The sequence below is a fragment of the Cyprinodon tularosa genome, unplaced genomic scaffold, assembly GCF_016077235.1.
Source record: "Cyprinodon tularosa strain WSP-4 unplaced genomic scaffold, ASM1607723v1 ctg556, whole genome shotgun sequence".
NCBI lineage: Eukaryota > Metazoa > Chordata > Actinopteri > Cyprinodontiformes > Cyprinodontidae > Cyprinodon > Cyprinodon tularosa.
The window spans coordinates 1,431-26,329 of NW_024039292.1; the positions used below are offsets into that span (position 1 = coordinate 1,431).

Consider the following 24,899-nt stretch of genomic DNA (forward strand, 5'->3'; position numbering starts at 1 on the left):
TGCAATAATTGATGCAAATGGCTCGACATTATGACCCAAACTCTTCCAGGTTGTTTTTATTAGACTCTAGTGACCTTTTCAAAACACACCCCAGAGCAAATTTCACAATAAAAGTCTCCCATTTACTCTGTAATACAGCAGCTATTCACCTAATAACATGGAAAACCAGTGATTTAACATTTGGAAATGGATTCTATATCACTGCTGGGCATGACCCATCTTTTGATGCACATCCATGATAGACTTTCAAAATAAGACTACAGGGACTCTACAGAATAAAAGCCTCTTCCTTATACACACTCATACATTCTGGCATATTGCTCATAGCCATTTGTAATTTCATCACTGCAATGGCTCTGAGCATGCGGGCGGAGCCCGCCATTGGTGATTTCATCACTGCAATGGCTCTTAAAAGGCGGGCGAAGCCCGCCATTGGTGATTTTTTTCATCGCTGCAAGGGCTCCTAGCAGGCGGGCGGAGCCCGCCAACTGCGCTTTACCCACTGCGGTTCAATATGGACAAACCATATTACCCTTGTGCATCATACGCTGTGCACGTCTATTTCCCAGATTTCAGCACAAGTGGCACACAGCTCTCTTTGCCCATGACCTAGCCCGTTTTCCTTCCCTCAGCAGCCCTCAAAGGAGTAAGCAGTTGGTCTGGGGAGCCCCGACGTCACTTGCCAGGGCCGTATTGGCCCAGTTACCCAGACCGGCAGTAGGTGGCCCCCCTCAAAATTTCTTTAGAAATTTTCTAGTTCGTTTTGCTCCCCTCTTCTGCTCCAAAACCAATGAAAAACGGCTCTGATTTTGATCGACTTTAGGTCGGTCTGGAGGGTTTTTAAGGAAAAGTATTAATCCTACCGTAATTCCGAAGACATTGTGTGGGTCCAGAGGTTTCAGTCTACAAACTGACCAAAAATGGTGACTCTAGCTATAAAAATGTGGCCGTGAGGGCAAGTTTAAAATGTTTTTGGGTCTTAAAAAAACGGCTGCCTCACACTCTAGCTTTTCAGTTGCTCCACTCTAGAAGGGTGGATTTTGCTAAAACTTTGTGGCGCTTGAGGTCCGATTATACAAAAACCGTAGCAGTTATCAACATGCCGTCTTCAGTTTTAAACAGACGAAGGATTTATCTACAAACTGAGCTTTAAACAGTTTTTCTAGGTGAAGGTATGGCGACACAGTGAACCGCTGTTTTTTATGCTTTTTTTTACCTCTCCCCATTCATTTCCTATGGGATTTTATTTGCGACGTTTTCGCTAATAATTCGCAAACCGTCAGACTAATGAGAAAGTTTTATACAAGCACGCATCGCACCATTGGTCCCGACGCGTGTGCCAACTTTGGGCCCGATCCGCCAAACCGTGCGGGACTAGTTACGTGCCGAAGTTTCGGTGGCGAGGAGAACTATAAGCTATAAAAATAATACGCGGAATAAATATGTGCAATAGTAGTAGGTGGGCAATGCCTTCGGCATGTGGCCCCCCTAATAATACGCGGAATAAATATGTGCAATAGTAATAGGTGGGCCATGCCTTCAGGCATGTGGCCCCCCTAATAATAATACGCGGAATAAATATGTGCAATAGTAGTAGGTGGGCCATGCCTTCGGCATCTGGCCCCCCTAATAATACGCAGAATAAATATGTGAGATAGTAGTAGGTGGGCCATGCCTTCGGCATGTGGCCCCCCTAGTAATTCAATAAGCCTAGTGAACAATTATATTTAGGTTTATAAACAAAAATTTGTAAGTACCAGTATCGGCATTAATGCTTGTGAGGTTATGTTGGACCAAAAAAAATGTCTTTCTCTCATTTTCAGAGTGTTTTTCATGAATTTCTTATAAAAAAAACACTTTTATTTTTATTAATATATGCGTGAAGTTCGCGTTTTTTGTTATTACATTGATTTTTGCCATGAAAATATCCATATTTTTTTAATGTTACAAAGGTAATAAGATCTTGTCCTGGATTTCAATAACACTGTTGGCTTGAACTGTGGGTTTTCAGTGTTTTACTGAGTTCCCTTTAAAGGTTTAAGGATGTAAACCAGTTTAAACTGGTGTAGTTTTAACAGATTTTCTTTTAGAAAGCTCATTTGATCCTTTCTGGCTACCATTGTTCCCAGTATTGTTCAAACTGACAATTGCTGCAAAATAAATTCTTTCATGCTGCAACGAGAAACTGTTCAAAGCTCTGATCTGTTGTGATGAACCATAAATAAAAAGTCCGTAACATCAAGTAAATTTCTGACTTTATTTAAGCTTGTGTAAATTTAAGAAAGGACTACTTCAAACTTGTAAACTCAAATAATTTTTTTTTATGTTGTATCATATCAGCCCGAACGGAAAATGAATATAATAAACAAAGGAAAAACCCCCAAAGTTTTAATGTAATGATGCCTGTGATACACGTATGATTCAGAAACCTACACAGGGTTTATACATGGAGTATTTACACCAGCGGTTCGGCCACCTGATCCTGTTCTTTTTTCTCCAGTTTCACTTTCAGTGCCATCTGTCTTTCCTCCTGGAGTCGCTCTTTAATCCATCTGTTGCCTCCTGAACCATCTCAGGCTTTCACCCCCCACCCCTCCTGCTCCCTTACCAGATTTCACTGCAGTGCTTTGATTTTCTTTTTTTCCAACAGTCACAAGTGAAAACCAAAAGCCCCTCTGCACTGCAAAAACTTTAATTCTCAATAAGTCATTCTTTCTTAAAATAACTTATTTTTTTCTTGAATTGAGGTAAGTGAGACACTTCGCCAATGGAACAAGACAATTTACATTTAAAATAAGAATAAAACAATTGCTTTGTCTTATTTCAAGTGCATATTATACAATTATCTTATTTTAAGAGTAAAAAAAGAGTCAAATTGAGGCTAAATACACTTAATTTCAGAATTTTTTACTTATGTCTAGATCGTTTTTGCAGTGTTGCTGCTGCAATGTAAAAGCGATCTAGAAACAGAGATGGGAAGATACTCAAGTAGTTTTTTCTGATATTTTTACTTTACTTTACTACTTATTTTTATGGCAACTTTTTACTTCTACTCCTTACATTTTTACACAAATATCTGTACTTTCTACTCCTTACATTTAAAAAAAATTGGCTCATAACTTTAGTTTTGAATCATTTCAATGGAGTTACCGTTATTATTTTTCACGTCATCAGTACCAAATTCAATCTAATTGGATGGGAATCTACGTTGCATTTGACGCACCACTACAAGATGAATCGACAGATTCGGCGGTATTCATTCGCGGCAAATTATTGCAGCTTGGTGGCGGTGGCGTTAGCATAGTAGCATGGACGACGAGATGATTGAAAATGAACACAACGGAGATCTAGTCCTATTGGCAGACATCCATTTAAAATGTAGGCAACGGCATGAAAAAAGTGGTTTCTACTTTTACTTTTATACTTTAAGTAAATTTACAAGCCTGTACTTTGTTACTTTTACTTGAGTAAAGAAGTTTAATCAGTACTTCCACTTTTACCAGAGTATTTTTTAACACAAGTATCTGTACTTTTACTCAAGTACGGAAAGTGAGTACTTTTGCCATCTCTGTCTAGAAATAAGTAAAAATGTCCTAAATTAAGTATATTCACTCTTAATTTGAGTAGGTAAATGAGATAGTTTGCCAATGGAATGAGTAATTTTACTCTTAAAATAAGATATATAGATAATATACACTTGAAATAAGATGATGCAATTGTGTTTTCTTATTTTAAGTGTAAATTGTCTTGTTCCATTGGCAGAATGTCTCTTTTACCTCCTCAATTCAAGAACAAATGCACTTATTTTAAGAAAAAAAATGACTTATCTAGATTTAGATTTTTTGCAGTGTAGGCGCTGCTCTTTCTGTCCACATTAAATGTGAACTGGAAAACAATTTCTCTTAACTTCTCTTCACTTAATATCCAACAAATATTTTTTTCTTTTTTAAAAATAATTATATAATACAGACAATTTGAAACGTGGAAAACAGTCTTTCATTGGGAGTTTCTTATTTACATTGACATGAATGATCAGTGTTATAGAAATAACTTCCTGTTTCATCCAAATCCCTTAAAATGTAGACTTCACTTCTGAAATTAGGTTTGCAGCAACGCAAAGCTTTGTTGTTGTTTTTTTTTTTTTCATTATTTCAACATTTATCCATGCACGTCCCATCAAACTGATCCCACAGCAGATAAACTTTAACCCTTTAGTAAACATTTGACATTTTTCCAGATAATCTCAGGGCAGAGAACCGGACTCAGAGTCGAGGTGAAACTTTGGATGAAAGCTTGGCTTCGAAAACAAACGCAAAGAATTAAATCAGATAACAGAAGCTGTTTAGATTGAGCAGCATAAATCTCAACCCTTTGAGTCTCTGATTTCTGCTCCGGCCCGCCTTTTGGCCCCCTTTAACCCAGGATGTCCAAGTAGACGGGGGGATTCTTGACCAGCTCCAGCAGGCGGCTGTGGATGTCCTTGATGACCATCCTCTGCTGGGGCTCCCTCTGCCAGCAGCCCTGCATCAGCAGGTACACCTCCTTGGGGCAGGTCCGTGGCCTCTCCAGCTCCCGCCCCTGCGTGATGCATTCAATGGCCTGTTGGAAAGGAAACACAGTTTGATTGGTTCAAATATAAAAAAATACAGTTTGTCCTTTAATTGAGTAAAATCAGCTAAAAATAAAAAAAAGCATGAAGCCATTAGGATTTTATTTTAAATATCAATAACCTGTTTTTAATGTCTCACATAATTTGTCTTCTTTTAGATAAATCTCATTTAAAATATCTCTGATATACAAACACTGAGATATGAAGCACTTTCTTTATATTACACTGGAAAAACAATCTAGAAATAAGTAAAAGTTTCTTAAATTAAGTGTATTTACCCTTAATTTGATTAGGTATATGAGATAGTTTGCCAATGGAATGGAAATTTCTACTCTTAAAATAAGATAATTAGATAATATGCACTTGAAATAAGACAATGCACTTGTGTTTTCTTATTTTAAGTGTAAATTGTCTCATTCCATTGGCAAGATGTCACCTTTACTTTCTTAATTCAAGAACACTTATTTTAAGAAAAAAACAACTTATCTAGATTTCGATTCTTTCCAGTGTAGCAGCTTCCTTTATTAGAGAACTTTAAAAAGTCAAAAAAACTCATTATTTACATTTTCGGAACCTTTTGTAACACAATTATTTACTCCAACAGCACGTCTCTCCCCCTCTCTCTAACCCCTACTGTCGAAAAAACGAGCCACTACTACCGTAAAAACTTAAAACAAATAAATAAATTTAGCTAAAGTTTAGTGTAAACTATTTTCATAAGGACTTTAAAGAAATAATGGCATCTTTTTTCCTCAACGATTTATAAAAAAAACATGAAATCAGTGCAAGAAAATTAAACTAAAGTCATCATTAAAAATTCTGAGAATTAATTAATTGGTATCATTTGTGATGCTTATTTGTCCTTTTCTGTTCCCTATGTGTGTCTGACTATAAATCAGGTTTTCCTAGAAAAAAGGAAAAAAAACACTGAGGATGTGGAATTATCAACATCTCACGCATGTAAAATGATTTACTTGGTATTAAACGGTTAAAAGCTTAAAGTAAATTTAGATTTAAGGAAAATTGATGCACTAAGAAGGAAAATGGTCGTAAAGAAAGAGCTGGAGTAACATTTTTTATTTTTTTTATAATTTTTTATATATTTTTTATTATTTATTTATTTATTTTTTTTCTCTCGTGTGGGTGTCCTTTTTCTTATGACTTTTTCTTATTGCCTTGGAGGGATTTGAGGTCGTTTTGTTGTGTTTTTTCGTTTTTTTTTTTTTTTTATGACTCCAGGGAATTGTATGGTTTGTTTTATATGTATCACATTGTCAATGTATGGTTATGCAATTCTAGCCTCGTGAGACCATCCTGATCTCGCAAGCTTTCAAGGTTTCACTCGCAGATCAGTCTGGAGACTCTCCGTTGAAGAAAATTTGGAGCCGTTCACCAAACGAACGTCCAATCAGCGTTGGCTTTGAGGCGGGTTGAGGTGTGACGCAACGAGAAGCGCGACAGTTCAGTCTAAAGAACATGGTGTCTTCAGCCGATGAAACTAGCGTTAGCGTGGCTGTCGAGCAGGTTTTATCAGAATTACAGAGTATTTCTTCACTGAAAGAAGAGCAAAACACTGCTCTGGAGGCTTTTCTCAGAGGAAAAGATGTTTTTGCTCTTCTCCCGACTGGTTTCGGCAAGAGTTTGATCTATCGATTGGCTCCTCTTCGTCGTCGCTCTGTTAGTACGTCATATGCTTCGTTGATCTGATTGGTTTATTTGGCCCGTCTATCACCAACATAGGCCAATCAGCTAACCAGTATTTTCGCCCCTTCCCAAAATGACTTCAACGGAAGGTTTCCAGATGGATATGCGGAGCAAATCCATTTGGCGGAGTCAGGTTAATGCAATTCCTGTTAAAAACCAAATAAACAAAGTTTGTATAAAAAAAAAAAAAAAAAAAAGAAAGAGCTGGAATTCATAGATCTGAGTCTGGTCAAACATTCCTGTCAGTTTGGGTAAAAGTTTTATAAAATCACATCCAAAATAATCTATCACGAATCTTCTTCAAACCTTTCTGATATTTTAAAGAGCCCATGATGCAATTAGCTTGTAGAATTTCCAAAGTGAGGCTGACACTTTGCTGAAGTCATCCAGGTCATATTGCAAAATCAATGCTCTGATCTTTATATTGGAGAAATCAAACAACCCCTCCACAGACACATGGCCCAGCACAGGTACATCTGCACCTTATGGATAAAGGACATTCTTTAAAGGACCAGAATGTTCACATTTTGGTCAAAGAACATCAGTGTTTTGAAAGGGGCGTGAAGGAAGCCATTTATGTTAAGAGAGAAAAACCAACCTTAAACAGAGGGGGTGGACTCAGAGTTCTGCTTTCAAAAACCTACAATGCAGTAATTGAGTTGATTCCTTCCTGCTATCATCGCAACCCCAACCCCTTTACAGGAGAACAGAAGACCTCGCCTGTTCAGCCAGGCTAACAATTCCCTTTAACGACCTCTCTTTCAGGAACAATGCCAGTATCGGGCATTACAGGCTAACAAAGAACCCAAACGACCCCCATTCCTAAGGGGTGGATCTGATCGTCCGTTTCAATTTGCATGTTTTTTCTAAGCCAAAACAAGGCTTTGTTTTTGCTCCACTCTACAAAGCCTCAAACTCAAACCTATTTCTGACATTTTGAACTGAAAAAGCTTCCTGGATGGGAAGAGAAACGTCTTCAGAGGAAAAAAATCAAAATCTAGATAAGTCATTTTTTCTTAAAATAAGTGCATTTGTTCTTGTATCAATGTAATTGTAATACACAGTGTGCCAATGGAATGAGACAATTTACATTTAAAATAAGAAAACACAATTGCTTTGTCCCATTTTAAGTGTATATTACCTAATTATATTATTTTAAGAGTAAAAATACTCATTCCATTGGCAAACTATCTCATTTACCCACTCAAATTATTAAAGACACTTTTACTTTTCAAGTGTTCAAACTTGGAAACAAAGTCCAGTGGATTGTTTTTTTGTTTTTTACTTTTTTGGAATGAGCAGAAATTGCAGGAATAAATTAATTAATTGTAGATATTTTAACAGAGCTTCTCCTGGGGTGCAAATACAGGCGAAAACTGGCATTAAATCCTCAGAAAATGAGGATTTAATGCCAGTTTTATTTCTGTACTTTATCTTAACCAGGCGGGCTGATCGCTCATGTTTCCTCTTAGGCTCAGCAGGAATAAATGAACATATTGATCAACTCGCCTCCATGAAGAGAGACTGAGCACAAATCTCAGTGTCAACAATGTGTCTGAATAAATCCGCTCTGTTTTTAGGGTCTGAGCCTGCAGAAGGCTGCATATCCAGGTCAGCATCTTAGCTTAGGTGGTAAAAGCAGCATAAGGCTTTAAGTTGAACTGTAAAGTGCCTTGAGATGACATGTGTTGTGAATTTGGCGCTATATAAATAAACTGAATTGAAACTGAATTGAATTAAGTCAAGCGGACAGTTTCAAATTTTAAAGAAAAACCCAAACAGTGGATCATCTTCCATAAAGCTAATCTTCCTGTTTCAAACTCATTCTGCTGGCAGCAGATGATCACATTAAATTAGATCTTTCCAATCGGAAGAACAAGAGTCAAGAAAACACCCACCGTTTATATTGTTTATATATATATATATTATATATATATATATATATACATGCAGCAGATGGCCACTCACACTGAGCCTGGTTCTGCTGTTAAAAGGGAGTTTTTCCTCTCCACTGTCGCTACAAGCATGTTTAGTGTGAGAGATTACCTTAGAGTCAATGAGTCGATGAAATCAACTGGTTTTCCTTAGACAGTAAACTTTGAATCAATCAGACTGGATGATCAGGTAAACTGTAAATTGCCTTGAGATGACATGATGTGAATTGGCGCTATAGAAATAAACTGAATTGAATTTGAAACAAATCATGACATCATTCACTGGAAAAGAAAATGCGGAAAACCGGCCCTAAGTGGTTACAGGTCCTCTACCGCGGCCATGTTCAGGACCGCCTGTTTGTGTTGCGTTGAAGTGAAGAGAATCTGATCCATAAAACGCAATTTGAAAATAATGCAAATTCATAAGACGTGATCAGAAAAAGAGAAATTTCAGAAAATATAATTTAAAAATAGACTATGAAGAAAAAAATCTAAGAAAGCAGCAAAAAAAACAAAAAAAACAATGGGTGATCGGGTGAACTGGAAAGTGCCTTGAGATGACGTGTGTTGTGCATTGGCGCTACAGAAATAAACTGAATTGAATTGAATCCCTCTATGTTTTTTTCTAACAAAAGGGAAAACCATGAGTCTATGGACAGGTTTATTATTCTAAACATAAATAAGACATTTTCTTAACAGATCTTATAATGATCTTATATTATTTAAAAAAAAAAGCAGGATCACTGTACAGAGGAAAGCAGGATCACTGTATACAGATCTGAGTCCATTAGCTGCCACCTTTGGGACAATAGAGAGCAGCCAAAATATGAACAACCAGCCAGTAATGGCTGCAGAGGCTGACGCAGTTCGCAGCCTCGCTTCGCTCAGTGAATAAATCCCTGTCGAGGATCAGAGCGAGGATCTCCATCAGGCTCTTTTTACGGCTGTTAACCTTTGCCTGATTAAGTGAATAGAAGACGCCTGTCAACAGAGCCACTTCACACCAATATGAACCATCAGAGCCGAGACTCCTAACGACCCACTAAAACGCCTGCTGCCGCCACGCCGCTACTTTGGGCTGATTTATCTCTGCAGCGCAGTATTTAGGCAACATGATAATTTCACCTGTCCCTCACCGAGCGAGACAGATTAGGATAACGAGGTTACACTTTATTGGCATAAGGCAGAAATGAAGCCAATGAGATTAGGATCGAGTGCAGAGGAAAAGTGATCCACCCTCCCCTGGAAAGGAGAGAGGCTCCCGGCCTGTAATAGCACCGCTGCGGTCACAGTGGAGACCCACTTCTTGGTGCTTAAGCTAAGAAGGCCAGACCGGACTGCCCTTAATTACTATGAATATATCGACTGGTTCAAGAGTGCAGAACCTGGAAGACTACATGGTCTGAAAGTTAAAATGGGTGAAACAATTCAGACTCAAGTGTCTGCACTTCTTTATGACTTAAAAGATGTTCTAAGGGAGGATAATTAACCAATTTAAATAAAAAGATCATCAAAGTTTTTAATCACAGGGCTGAGAGTTTATCATCTTCAGAAGAAATACCACAGATCTACGGTGTGGCTGTATTAACACAACAATTGAAAATAAAATTCCACAGGTCATTGACCTTGACCAAGGCACCTTACATTAGAACTGCTGTCAGTCCCTGGACTGCCCCTACATTGGGCGTTTCTCAATTCACGAGGACGCGAGTACGTACTCGCGTTCTCGTCAAGTCCGTTCTTGGCGAGAACACAGGAAGATTGGACTTGACGAGAACGCGAGTACGCAAGCACGTGTATTGGAACAGAAGCGTACTCGTGACGTCATCACAGGCAACGTTGTTTAGCATTTCTTTAACAGTCAAAACTATTTATTCCCTACACAAAACATTTTGAAAACAATATTTTTAATTTCTAAAGCTTAAAAAACATTAAAAAAAATTACCGAACCGCAAAAAACCGCCATCACAACGAGCGGTAGTTCACACATAACTAGACCGAGAGAAGTGCACTACAGACGGGGTAACATTAGCCCTGGCTGCAGTTACCCTCGGAGGTCTGCTGGTCACTCTGGTCCGCTCAACGTCAGACTTTTTTTTTTTATTTCGCACTAACTCTGTAAACAGGCCACACAGGGAGGCTTAAATGTATAATGTTATCGCCTCAAACGATTTCAAAACGTACTTTTGAAGAAAACCAGCAGCAGAAAAGGGAATGTTTAACTTAACACTGTGAGCGCTGTCTCGAATCAAGCTGCGGCCGCGGTGCATTCTGGGGAAGCGGTCAGTCTGAAGAACGCACAAGTCTGCTCTGATGCATGCTCGATAAAGAGGGCAGGGCGAGAACATCATCCGGGGATTTGATGCGTTCTCGATCTGGTGTTCTCGAGAATTGGAACGGTACTCGGGCTGAGGCTGATGACGTGTCACGAGGCCACGAGCACACCAGAACGCTCAGGAACGCATTTTGAGAAACGCCCATTGTTAGGGACAAATTCAGGACCAGCGTTGGGCACGTTACTTTGAAAAAGTGATAAGTTATAGTTACTAGTTACTTCTCCCAAAAAGTAACTGAGTTGCTAACGGAGTTACTCCACAATAAAAGTAACTAGTTACTACTAAAAGTAACTATTGCGTTACTTTTGCGTTTCTCGCCCCCGTAACCCCCACCTTCTCGCCGTGTGTTTCCAAAGCCAGCTGAATAGAGCGGACGACAAAGACAAGAACCTGCAGAGAGTTTAGCTTTTATTGCAACTCAACGTAAATGACATCAGGGGGGAACGCCATGTGAAGTTTTTTAACAGGGCATTCAGATCTGGTGAGTATATGAAATTAATAACTGGGGATGTCTAATTCTGAAATCCTGTGTGTTTGGGTTGTTATAGATACTGCAACATCTATCTATCCATCTATCTATCTAGATCTATACTCTGTGTGTGAAATAAAATATGGATGTCCATCCCTGCCACAAAGGCCATCAAATAATGTTTAAAATAAAAAAATACAGTAGGTTGAAATCCATCCATCCATCCATCCATCCATCCATCCATCCATCCATCCATCCATCCATCCATCCATCCATCCATCCATCCATCCATCCATCCATCCATACTGTGAGGGATTGCATTCAAGTCAAAGAGTCAATGCTATCAACTGGTTTTCCTTTGATAGAAAACTTTGAATCAATCTGACTTGATGATCTGGTTGAACTGTAAAGTGCCTTGAAATGACGTGTTGTGAATTTGGCGCTATTGAAATAAACTGAACTGAATTGAATTACTGGGTCAATTACCAACCTCCTTGGGCTTGCTGGTGTGCAATATAATAGAATGAAGTAGAATCAAATAAAATAGAAATACCCTCTACTGTCCTACAACAGGGAAATTCAGTCGTGTCAAGCCTGCAGGTAAACACAAGACTAACAAATATGAAAAAAAATCTAGAATCTCGGTATTGTTGCATATGAGACCCTCCAAAGTAATAGCCTCGTGAGACAATCCTGATCTCGCGAGCTTTCAAGGTTTCACTCGCAAATCAGTCTGGAGACTCTCCGCTAAAGAAAATTTGGAGCCGTTCACCAAACGAACGTCCAATCAGTGTTGGCTTTGAGGCGGGTTGAGGTGTGACGCAACGAGAAGCGCGACAGTTCAGTCTAAAGAACATGGCGGCTTCAGCCGATGAAACTAGCGTTAGCGTGGCTATCGAGCAAGTTTTATCGGAATCACAGAGTATTTCTTCACTGAAAGAAGAGCAAAACACTGCTCTGGAGGCTTTTCTCAGAGGAAAAGATGTTTTTGCTCTTCTCCCGACTCGGCAAGAGTAGCCTGGCTTGTGGTTGTGTTTTCGTCGTCGCTCTGTTAGTACGTCATATGCTTCGTTGATCTGATTGGTTTATTTGGCCCGTCTATCACCAACATAGGCCAATCAGCTAACCAGTATTTTCGCCCCTTCCCAAAATTACTTCAACGGAAGGTTTCCAGATGGATATGTGGAGCAAATCCATCTGGCGGAGTCAGGTTACCAAAGTAATGCCGTCCGTAACTTAGCAACCATGTTTGTGTGTTTGAGGGGTAGATAAGTGTGAAAGGGACTTCAGATTTACCTTTAACGGATTCATGCATATAATTCAGTGTCTTCCAAAAAAATTAAAAGCAATTGAAGTAAAAATAATATCCAAGATGATCATTGTGACCTTTAAGGTTTCAGCAGCACTTATTAGTCAATAAATAGAAAAGACAATTTTTCAGGACAGTAACTCATTACTTAAAACTTACTACTTAATATCAAACCATGTTGTTTTTCTTTCTACTTAAATTTAACTAAAGTTATGATAAGGATAACTGAAAAAATAAGATATATTACACTGGAACTGTGAACTGTCAGTTTACCTCACTGTTGGAAAGCTGATACCACGGTTGTTTGCCGTAGGTAAAGATTTCCCATAGAACAACCCCGAAGCTCCAGATGTCGCTTTCTGTTGTGAACTTCCTGTACATGATGCTCTCTGGGGGCATCCAGCGGATCGGCAGCATCGTGCGTCCGCCGACCTGAGGATGAGAATCCAGGACAGGGTTGAAGGTATTATTAAAGGGATACACATAAAAATCCTGTCAAATTTTGAAAATTATTGGAAGCTGGACTTCCAGACACTCACCCGGTAGTAATCTGTGCTGTAGATGTCTCGAGACATTCCAAAGTCTCCGATCTTCACCACCAGACCCTCTCCCACCAGACAGTTGCGAGTGGCCAGGTCACGATGGACGAAGTGCAGCGAGGCCAGGTAGACCATGCCAGAAGCGATCTGGGCGGCGATGTGCAGCATCTGGGGTAGAGTCAGCTGCCCCATCGGGGGCATCTTGGACTCTTCCAGCATTCGAGCATCAGGTCCGTGAGCTCTGTGGAAGAAACAGATTTTTACAACTATGAAGGAGAAATTAAACCTTAGAACAAGCAGGGACGCAGCTAAAAGGGGGGCCTGAGGTGACCATGGCCACCATACCCAGTAGCGGCTCCCTGTAGCTCAGAGAATAGACTCTATAATCCTTCTCTTAGTCTACACTGCAAAAACGATCTAGAAATAAATAAAAATTTCTTAAATTAAGTGTATTCACCCTTAATTTGAGTCATTGTATTCTCATTATCAGTTAGTACGAAATCGTACGAAAAGTTATGCTCAGTAATTTGGTAAGTTTTTGACGTTTTTTTCGTCGCATTTCGTTGTATTTTTAACGTCTTGCCTTGAGACAAGATATCCTTGTGCATGCGCATCTTATGCACCATAAATAACATAGAATTTAACATATAATTAACCCTAACCCTAAGATACAAAACAGCAAGCAACCTAGTTAGAGACCTGAAGAAGTAATTATTGCACTGTTGTTCCCAGTTTTACGTCCGTCCACGGATCTGCTTTTTTCGTCTGTCTGGCTGCGCACTGATCTGTATTTTCGAGGAAAAATGTCAAAAACGTACGAAATACTGTGCATAACTTTTCGTACAATTTCATACGAACTGATAATGAGAATATGTTGTTTGAGTAGGTAAATGAGATAGTTTGCCAATTGAATGAGTAATTTTACTCTTAAAATAAGATAATTAAATAATATGCACTTGAAATAAAACAATGCAATTGTGTTTTCTTATTTTAAGTGTAAATTGTCTTGTTCCATTGGCAAAATGTCTCTTTTAACTCCTCAATTCAAAAACAAATGCACTTATTTTAAGAAAAAATGACTTATCTAGATTTAGATTTTTTGCAGTGTATAAATCACTGATTAGATCAGCACCTCGGTCCATAACAGATCTGTTGTCAGGGGATCAACCTCCCAGACCAGATCAGGTCTTCTAGTTCCAGCCTACTCTGTCCACCCAGAACTAGAACCAAACATGTAGAAGCACCATTTAGTTCCTCTGCTTCACTGATCTGGAACAAACTCCCAGAAGACTGGAAAAGAGCTGAAAGCCTGAGTTCTTTGAAAACAAAGTTAAAAACCTGTTTGTTTAGAGCTGCCTTTGACTGTTGTTGTCCAACTGTTTTATTTGCTACCTGCTTTTATCTTAACTTGCTTTTATTCTGCTTTTACTTTCCCCTTATTTGACTGTTTATCCATGTAAAGCACTGTGAATTGTCGCTGTACTGAATTAGTGCTATATAAATGAACTTGCCTTGCAGCCACCCGTACCAGGTAACCTGACTCCGCCAGACGGATTTGCTCCGCATATCCATCTGGAAACCTTCCGTTGAAGTCATTTTGGGAAGGGGCGAAAATACTGGTTAGCTGATTGGCCTGTGTTGGTGATAGACGGACCAAATAAACCAATCAGATCAACGAAGCATATGACGTACTAACAGAGCGACGACGAAAACACAACCACAAGCCAGGCTACTCTTGCCGAAACCAGTCGGGAGAAGAGCAAAAACATCTTTTCCTCTGAGAAAAGCCTCCAGAGCAGTGTTTTGCTCTTCTTTCAGTGAAGAAATACTCTGTAATTCCGATAAAACTTGCTCGATAGCCACGCTAACGCTAGTTTCATCGGCTGAAGCCGCCATGTTCTTTAGACTGAACTGTTGCGCTTCTCGTTGCGTCACACCTCAACCCGCCTCAAAGCCAACGCTGATTGGACGTTCGTTTGGTGAACGGCTCCAAATTTTCATTAACGGAGAGTCTCCAGACTGATCTGCGAGTGAAACCTTGAAAGCTCGCGAGATCAGGATGGTCTTACGAGGCTACGTACCAGGTGACTTTTTCCAATGCCAATGTCATTCACCAACTTCAGAACAAGCTTTTCACCTCTAAACCAGAGGGTGGCAGCAGTGGTACTCTCAAGTGGCATGTCCGATCAAATGTAACATTCTAAGTGTGAGTATATTAACAATAAACTGAAAACAGAAACGATTGTTTTACACTTATATACCAACATTAGTCATTAAAGATGACACACGTTGAATTTATATTCTTATTAGAGCTAGAACCGCCACTGGAAGCAGTGGCGGTTCTGGACCAAATGGACCAGGGGGACCAGTAGGGGGCCAGCGTGTTTTCATGGGGGCACAGAAAAGCATAAAATAAAAAAACAGGGATTCAAATAAATTAAGATAGCTGCATGAAGTGAAATTTCTATTCAATTAGGTTTCATTAAAATTCTAAATGTCTTAATAGGTCAATTATACATTCAGAATTTAGGAATTTTACTTTTTTTTTTAACTTAATTTAAGTTGCAATTACAGTTTTCTATAAAATCTGAATTAGAATTTAAGAAAAACTGTTAAAATTAGCTGTAAAAAGTAGACTATTTTTTTTTACATTTGTTTTGGAAAAAAACATTTAGCAGATGAAAACTGGGACCCTATCTCAATACCACTTATGCTATGTTTTTAAACAGTTAATAAAACAGAATTTGTAAAGAAAAAAATAAAATAGATCCAAAGGATCTATCAGTAACCATGTCTGTTTCAGCGCATATCATCGTTAGAATTTCTTTGAGTATTATGTCGTCAGTACAGGGGCCATAACAGAACCGCCCGTGACTGGAAGACAGCAATGGTGTGTTCTAGGTAATTAGAGATGAATAATAACCAAACCCATTTCATGTATGTATTAATGCATGTTTATGTTAATATTATGCAGAACCAAATTTGATTAAGTCTGTGATGGACATGGTTTTTCCAGAAATTTAGGCAAGGAACACCTAAGTCGCTTTTTAAATAGCTGCCCATGTGCAACGCCGGCATGAGCAAAAATCTCCCAAATACTCTCCTGCTTTATTTCTTTATTTAGAGGCCTTTCCCTTCTTCTAGTCAACTTATTTGCTTCTTTTGACTCTCATTCATTTAAGTAGCACAAGTATATGTTCAGAGAAACGTACAATCAGCGTTGGCTTTGAGGCGGGTTGAGGTGTGACGCAACGAGAAGCGTGACAGTTCAGTCTAAAGAACATGGCGGCCTCAGCCGATGAAACTAGCGTTAGCGTGGCTATCGAGCAAGTTTTATCGGAATTACAGAGTATTTCTTCACTGAAAGAAGAGCAAAACACTGCTCTGGAGGCTTTTCTCAGAGGAAAAATTTTTTTTGCTCTTCTCCCGACTGGTTTCGGCAAGAGTAGCCTGGCTTGTGGTTGTGTTTTCGTCGTCGCTCTGTTAGTACGTCATATGCTTCGTTGATCTGATTGGTTTATTTGGCCCGTCTATCACCAACATAGGCCAATCAGCTAACCAGTATTTTCGCCCCTTCCCAAAATTATTTCAACGGAAGGTTTCCAGATGGATATGTGGAGCAAAACCATCTGGCGGAGTCAGGTTAAAGACAGGCATGGGGCACCTATAAATGGGAAGTCAACACATAAAGCAGACACATTATAGAGATACAAAATGTTTTATAGAATAGACATACATTATTTGTTTTAAGTTTTATCCCTCTCTTCTTGTCCCTTTCCTTGTTTTTTTTTTCTCCATGTTTTCTTTTGTCTCTTTTCTTTTCATTTTGGAAATGTGCTCAGCTGACCTTTCATGCTGTCTCCAAAGGAATGAAAGATTTTTTTCCAATCGCTAAGCCCATTCTAACTTAGCTGATTGCTCCTTCCTGCGTTTCCAAAAGGGGGACTGCAAAAATAAATAACCCAGTCCTTCTTTTCACTGCAGACAAGCCATGATCTGCTTATCTGTTCTCCATTTTTCATTTGGATGAAATAATAGCTGCATGAATCATGACAGCAGACAAGATAGAGGAGAGCAGGAGGCGGGGTTACCAATCTACTCGCTCTGGAGAGCAGAGTTCGCTGCTTTTAGATGTTGTCTCCAAAGTCTCCAGTAGCAGAAAAAAATTCGCTAGATTTGGCCCTAAGTGTTTTTTTTTGTAATAAAAGCCCTAGAGGGCTCTGAAAAGTCGTTAAAAATGGCAACAAAAGCGCTAAGTTGGCAACACTGCTCCTCACACCGTTTGTTTTCAAATGGTTCGCTGCTTTCTGTTTGAACCTTTCTGAACATGTGCAACAAATGGACTGATCCAATATGGTGGACACTGAAGGGGGGGCCCTGAGACACACTTAATATTATAAGCATTCTCATAGCATTTGAATGAAAGGAATTTGTTGAAAACATAATTTGCACAAATAAGTAATAGCTCTATTAAACATACATGTAAATAGAGTTTTATGGGGGCCCCCAGCAACTAGGCAATTGCTTAGTTTTGCCTAATGGTAAATCTACTCAATTGAGGCAGCATGGATTACTAGCAAAGGCTTTAGAAGAATGTAATCTTGTACATTTACGCATGTTTTGCTTTTTAATTCTCCTGTTAGTGAACTGTAGATTACACCTTAAACTGACTTAAACCTCTATATTTTTTCAGAAACCCCAACACTGAAAAAGCTGCTGTTTTATCCTTTAGACCGGCATTAATTTAAATGAATGAATCCAAACTCCCCTAGGACATTCTTTAGTAAAAGAGGACTAATGATCTGCTTTGAAGCTGCTTTCTCAGTGTATTAACATGGTGCACGCATTGCACTCAGAGACTAATCCAAGGCTACAGGTTTGCTCTGTTGCTTTAAGGACAGAAATTCAATGTACGTTTTTCTGTAACAATGAAAATGAAAAAAAATCAGACGCAAAAAAAATGTCTATTTTTTATTATTTGATAAGCATATTATCAAATGAGATAATTTTTCATTTAAGTACAGCAGATGTGTGTTGATCTCCATAGTTTAGGTCATGGTTAAGACAGATGACAGCAAACTAAACTTGCTTTACAGATGGAGCAACATTTTTTGTCTGTCCTATCATCATTTTCAGAGCTTGAGGAACTTTAAAAAACCAAATAAAAGATATGATGGGAATAAAAATAAACTTTTAAGCAGCAAACAATGGAGCAATCAAGAAAGAAGAGCTCCACTCTTATGTAATGGGAGGAGATGTGATGCTTTTGATAAAAAAAAATTTAAAAAAAGAATAAAATTAGCATCCATTGGGTCCTAGTAAAAATATTATATATATATGTATAACATATGTATGCATGTCTAAAATACCGGGAAAATGGTCCAACAGACATAAAACCAATCCTCCCTGATCTCAAACAAAGGAAAGCAGAGTTTTTGTAGTGAAACAACCTCCAACCTTTTTCAATGTTATTTTGAAGTACTTTCTTACGTAATTCTCTCCACAGTAAATGTATGAAAATGAAAATGTTATTTTTCAAAGCTTTTCTTTAATAGAGGATCCTACTGCAGAAACAGACAAATTTGGGTTAATTTTTTCCCCACACATCTATTCCCTTGGTGTGGAAAAGGATCCAAACTTAGAATCTGTTTACAGTATCCTGGTTAGGGGCCTGGACGATGGTTCTATACTGGTACAGATAGAAATGTGGACTCTAATCCAGCATCCATTAAACTAAAGCTGAGCTTTACATCAGTAATTTTTGGCTTTGACAAAAAAAACAAAACAGAAATGAAACTTCTTAAAGGCACAATGTGGAATTTGTGATCTAAAGAGTTGGTGCATGTGAGTTATTTTAAATGATTCCTCAGGTCAACATGCAGCACTTCATACTATCAATGCTGCGAGCGGGGCTCCTCTCTTAAAATACCGACTATGTAAATTTGGAGATGACGCACTGTTCATGTGACCTGGAAGAAAGTATCGCTTTACAGCCACAGACTCTTATATCGTCATGGAGATAAGGCTTTTGCTCTATTATTTTTACGCCTGCCCGGCGACTACTCATCATGGTTGAGGCAAGGAAAAAGTTTAAACCTTCTGAGGCTAAAGAGAGGAAACATGAAAGGGATCAAGCACGAGGAAAAACAAGATCTGATCTTGGAAAGAAGTTTTTCGTTGGCGCAGAAGAAGATGGATGTAGAACCAATTCTCTCTTCTCAACTTTATTATTAGACTGGTAAGTTAACACTTTGCTCCTAGTACACATTCATATATCTTTATTATTATTTTCTATGTTTAGTAGATCCAAAATACTGGCAGTTACAGGTATAGCGCCCCTAGAGGCCAAAAGTTACACGGTATGTCTTTAACAAAAAAATTAACTTTGCTTTTTTTGTCAGATTTTTTAACTTTAGTTCTATTCAAATGTTATTTTTCAAATGTATCTTTTCAATTTGCATTCTGCGGATCACATTCTCCTCACTTCTGGGGGCGGGATTTCCTGTCGAGTGAGGAGCAAAGAGTTTTATTGGCCTGTAGGGACTTTAGCTAAATTTTCAATGATCAAGAGCGAGCGCTTGCATCTGTAAAACCCATTTTGAAAACAATGCCATTTGTAAATCTCAATATAAATTCGGAAAATTTTTTTTTTGAAAAAATATGGGAAAATGTAAGATATAATTTGAAAACATAAAACCAGAGAAAACAGCAAAGTTACTTACAATACCTTTTTATTAATGAGAAGTTTCTTAAAGTCTATTTTCTGGGTTCAATTTCTGGTCTAAAGTTTGTTGTTTTGTGCATGCATGGATTCAGGTTTCTATTGGCTATCTGGACATTGCTATATTTCCCTTCTCTGTGTGTGTTTATGGTTGTATGTCAGTGTATCAGCTATGATGTATTGTCCAGGGTCTACCTTGCCTTTTGCCTGTAGATTGATGGAAAGAGGCACTGGGACACTGTTATTAAAATATTTTCTATATCTATGTTATAAATTAGGTTCTAAACAGTGATAAAATCAAAATTTTACTTGCTCCAAATGGGAACAAAAGTCACTGAGGTTTTAAGTCTGGATTTTATTGAGATTTATGTTTTCTTGATGGAAGTGGTGCAAACCATGCATTGTCCAGGTCCAGGGGATCTGTGCTGTCTGGACCACCAGTACTAAGTCCCTTTCTATCCTGTGCCGTGCAGCTTCTCTACCGAACCAGAGTGACCAGAGAGAGCGATTTACATGTTATCCCTATGTAGAGCTGCGTTCAGGAGTGCAGGGATGCAAAGCCATGCGAAGGACAAACTTCTGGTGATAAAAGTTGGGCAATTGGGCTGATTACAGTGAAGCGACACCAGCGATGGAGGTGCAACACATTTCACTAGAGTTGGAAAATATAAACAAGTCGTGTTACAACCAATCGCAGACTGGATGTGGCATAAACATAAACAAAAGAGCTGGTAAATTCCAGGTCCGCCATGCCGAGTTGAAACAAGCAAAGAGCAGATAGAAGCTCTTTCTATTTGAAGATACATTGAAGCAACAGGAGCAAAGCTTCAATGCTGCCTACTTTTTGACCGATTTAAAGGACAGGTTCGCTGTATCCTAAGTAGCCTTAGGTATCCCATGATGCATGGCGAGTCCAAGCAACTTCGTACTCAGAGCTAAAAGGGAAATGTTTGGCACGTATCGATACGTTTTACCTGTCCCTATGCAAAGGGGTTTGACTGACATTTAAGCTCAGATTCCAATATCTGAGGTGTGGGGACTATAAATCTGATATTGTTACGATGGTTCTGCTGCTGAAGCTCCTCGAAAATGTTTTTAGAACCCAGAACAGTCGGAAGAAGTCTGGTATCCATTTTTTGCCTGCTTTATGTGTAGACTGTTATGGTTTCTAGGCGACAGAGCATATGGGCGGTGAAAGCCGGAGAAGGCTGGACCTGTTTGAATCCAAAGCCAAAACTCTTCCAGCCTCCTTATTTTTACAGACCTCGAAGGACCCAGTGCAGGTAGACCGGGTCGATCAAATACACCTGGTGGGAACGCAGCTTAAGACCTAACAGCGTCTTCATCCCAGCATGCATTGCATGGGTGAAAAAATTGTGACCTTATTTATTAAATTAACTGTAATGTAAGTATATATAATTTTTCACATCTAAACAAACAGGAATTCTTGAGTTAATAGGAAAATTCCAACATATTTAGGCCAATATGTTCAATTAGTCGTGGATCCCTGCATTTAACCGCAGGGCTCATTACTGAGTGTACAGTATAATATTATTAATGAGGAGCTGAAGCACAATATACAGATTAATGAAACACTCACCTGTATAAAGCCTTTATTCCTGTTATTTATGATGAATTTATGCTTGCAGCTAATGAGCCATTTAAAAAGGTTTTAATACAGTAATATTGGCTTAATGAAAAGTAATACCTGCATAAAGGTTGTTCATTTGAAAGGTCCTTTTAATTCTCATCATCATATTCTATGACTGCACTTCAATGTCCATCGCCTACCTGTACATTAAACACATAATAGGCACCATTTTCCATTTTATTTTGAGAGCTGAACCTAAGAGCCTTGATAAATGTAGACAAGGTCATTTTGGCCCACATTGTTCAAGAACCCGCCAGCCCATGTAATAATTCATCCTCTATTGGCTGTTTATGATTATGAAAACACTCAGTTTGGCCTCTCAGCGTATTTGTAATTACGGCACCAACCTTGGGTCACCTGAGGGACGATGACCTCAGCAAACAATCTGCAGATTGAACACTTGTGTCATACCCAGCGTGAGCACGACCACGCCACAATAAAGCCATTTAAAGCTGATGCTCAACAGAAAACACGAGGCTTGTAATACGCCTACAATTGATTTGCAATAATGTAATTCAGAGATGCAGAGCACATTAACTCTCTATTGTTTCTGTGGATCATGAACACCCACTCTGATATTCCAACTGCCCAAATGAGCAAATCACAGCTGATGTGTCTCCATGTCATCCATCCTAATCTCTCTCCTCTCCATATCACAAAGGAAGTTGTCTATACAATCACTATTAGTTTAAAAGGCAGGTGGCAGGGTGGGGAGCAGCTGCACCGTGGGGGCTCTCAAAGATTTCAGCCATTCTGTTTTCTGGAAATGTGATTTATGAACCATCCCTGAACATATATCCCAGAAAGGGCCTGTTTGAACGGAGACACGTGTGGGTTGTTTTTGTTGTTTTTCTATTTTTTTTTTTTTCGGGGGGGAGGGGGTGTGTGTTTTCATTTCCAATCTGTCCCCTGTGCAGGACACCTGGCAGCCAGCATCAGCTCTGTCTGCTTCATACCCTCGGATTGTTTCCAAGGTGCCAACCGAGCTCTGATTGATTCACTTCTCTTCAGTCTTTCTGCAGCTTTACAGATGATTTCTAAAAGATTAAAACAAATGTATTACAGTAGTAATAGACCCTTGGCTGGTCCAATTCAATTTCAAACATTAATCTTTGTACTAAAATATTCTTTCTCTCATGATTTGTGGATGTGGGATTTGTTTCAAGATGGCGCTGCGCAGGCAGCAGCCGGTCACATCGGCTCCTACTCTTCATATAAGCCATCCGGATTGTACATATTTTTATTTTTTATTTCTTATTAGGAACCAGGCCACGAATGGTGAGATGTGAAGCCCCGACCTCCTTCCATCACTGAGAGCATAGAAGGTGGAAAGTGGCTGGGTCTTCCAGCGCAATAATGATCTAAACACACCACTCAGCCAAACAAGGAAGGAAAAGCATGTGGAGGGAGGAGGAACTGATCTTCTATTGAGCAAACACTTATTTCCACCATAAGTTAGAAAAAAAATTAACTCTAAAATAGGCTTTCCTGGATATTATTCTCATTTAGTCCATCATAGCTGAAGTGCAAATGTGACGGAAATCGCAGAATCGCAGACTTCTTGTCTTTCTAAGAAGCAGAACTAGCCCTATCAGTTGCCAAATAAATATTCTTTTCACTTTAAGTCACTTTAAGGTTGATCAGGCCAACAGTTCAACATTAAACATTGTTAAGTGCAATTTGTTAAAACGGTTATTTTAAAAAAGTGGTATGGTTATAGACATTAAGTAAGGGATAGAGAGGATTATCCCACCTTTGCCAATAGCGCTTAATCAGTTATTCACATATTTATGGGGTTTTTACCGTTAAAATTGTATGTTTAATACTCAAACTGGCTAAATGGACTATTTAAGGTTTCTGACATGTTGCCTAGGTAACTGGCTCTGGCTAGAGCATCTGCTGCTTAAGGTTTTGTTGTATGATACAAAGTTATTTTAAAAGGATTCAGCTTTTTCTAAGTGTCCTATATCACTTCTTAACGACCAATCAGAACTGAGTATTAACCCATATTTAAAAAAGAAAACAATATAATAAAGGATCCAAAAAAATTGATAAAGTGATAAAGTGTTATCTCTATTTATTGCAAAGACACTAGCCACGTTTCTGTAGCTATTTCAGTGATTTTGTTTTAAACAGAAAACTTCAGACATTTTTATTTCAGTTCAGAGAATATTTCAAGCTGATGGAGGATAATAACTAAAGGCATGCTTTACTTTCTCTAAATGGAAATAACCTTTTATTCCAACCTTTTCTACCTGCAGCAAATTTTCACTCTTTTAAAAGAAAAAAAAGAAAAGATCTGCATTGGTTGAACACAAAATCAACAGGTTTGGCTTTAATGCTTATCAGTAAGAATGAGACTGATCAGTGCATTTCTATTCATTATTAATGAACCATCTGTCATCCAAGGATCTTAGATTAACTAGTTCTTTCTGGTTCATTTTCTCACTTTTAGTCTGTTTATTAGATGAAGCAAAATGTAAAAATATTTTTTTTTTGTATGTAAAAGCATCAGATTATGTTTTATAAAAAAAATGATTTAAAAAATATATAAGTCTCTAACTTTCTGGTCTTGTTACCTCACCTTAAAGAATATAAGAATCTAGCTCTTATTAAAAATTAGCTCTTTGGAACAAATATTTTCAAGAAGAAAGGAAAAAGTCATCAAACAAATGAGCAGATTTAGATTTGGTTCCCCCTCGGGCAATTTTACATTGAAAGAGCAAATTATTTTATTATCATCTAATAAAAATATCATAAAAAAAGGGAGTTCATACCTATATGGTTACATTTAATCCGTTTTTTTAGAATAAATCTAAGACTTTTTTTTTTTTCAACCATTGCAGTAATAAAGCTGTAATAACAGCTTGAGAGGCCCTGCTAAAAAAACTAAATCAGATAAAATACAGCAGAAACTTCTATATATACTGTATTTCTATAACTTTCTTGGGGGTTTTGCTACTTTATAAGCAACTATTCACAGCGAAAATAAAATTAAATTCCAGGAATGAGACTTGAGGCTGAACATTTAAAAAGACCCAGTAAGAGAAAAGCTGAGTGGCTAAATGCCAGGATGTGGCCAGCCATTACTGTACCTGCAGGAAACTCTGGATGCATGAATCACATACATTAGAGCTGTGAAGGTTTCATATGCTAATGGAGTCACGATACAGAGGTAAGTGAACAAAGAAAGAAAAAGTGGCTGAGAGTTACAGGTTACAAGCTGCTACTTTTGAAATGATAGCAGGAGTATAGAAGAGAAACCTGATTTAGGAGCCTCTTTGCAATCCTGTCAAAATGGATCCGACTCCTGAAGATATTAACAATCTATGGGGGGAAAAAAGCCTTGCTAAAATGAAACCTATATTCAAGAAAACTACCTTTCATTTAGTTGTCTTATTTATAGACAGAGCAAATAATTTGCACAGAAGGGGAAAAAAACGTCTGAAAAACTTCACCTAAGTTATGAGGCTCTATTTTTGAAGTGGAGAACATTTCCGTTCTGGAGGAAAATTTAAGAGCAAAAATCAAATGAACTAACTAACATTATTTGGGCTTGGGACTGAAAATCAACTTTAATGTTACTGAACATTAAGGCTGGGTGATGATTGAAAAAAAGTGATTAAT

The 24,899-nt window shown here is 38.4% G+C and overlaps 1 protein-coding gene across 1 annotated transcript in view; it reads right to left on the minus strand.

Annotated features, from left to right (window-relative positions):
- Positions 1-4,085: 4,085 nt before the first annotated feature.
- ntrk1 (neurotrophic tyrosine kinase, receptor, type 1) overlaps positions 4,086-24,899 on the minus strand; it is an 85,654-nt gene continuing 64,840 nt past the window's right edge. Inside the window, exons 15-17 of the mRNA XM_038305323.1 lie at positions 12,901-13,141; positions 12,635-12,793; positions 4,086-4,599 (exon numbers count right to left, since the gene is read on the minus strand). Coding sequence (XP_038161251.1) covers positions 4,414-4,599; positions 12,635-12,793; positions 12,901-13,141 — 586 coding nt within the window. The 3' untranslated portion in view covers positions 4,086-4,413. The remainder of the gene's footprint in view (positions 4,600-12,634; positions 12,794-12,900; positions 13,142-24,899) is intronic.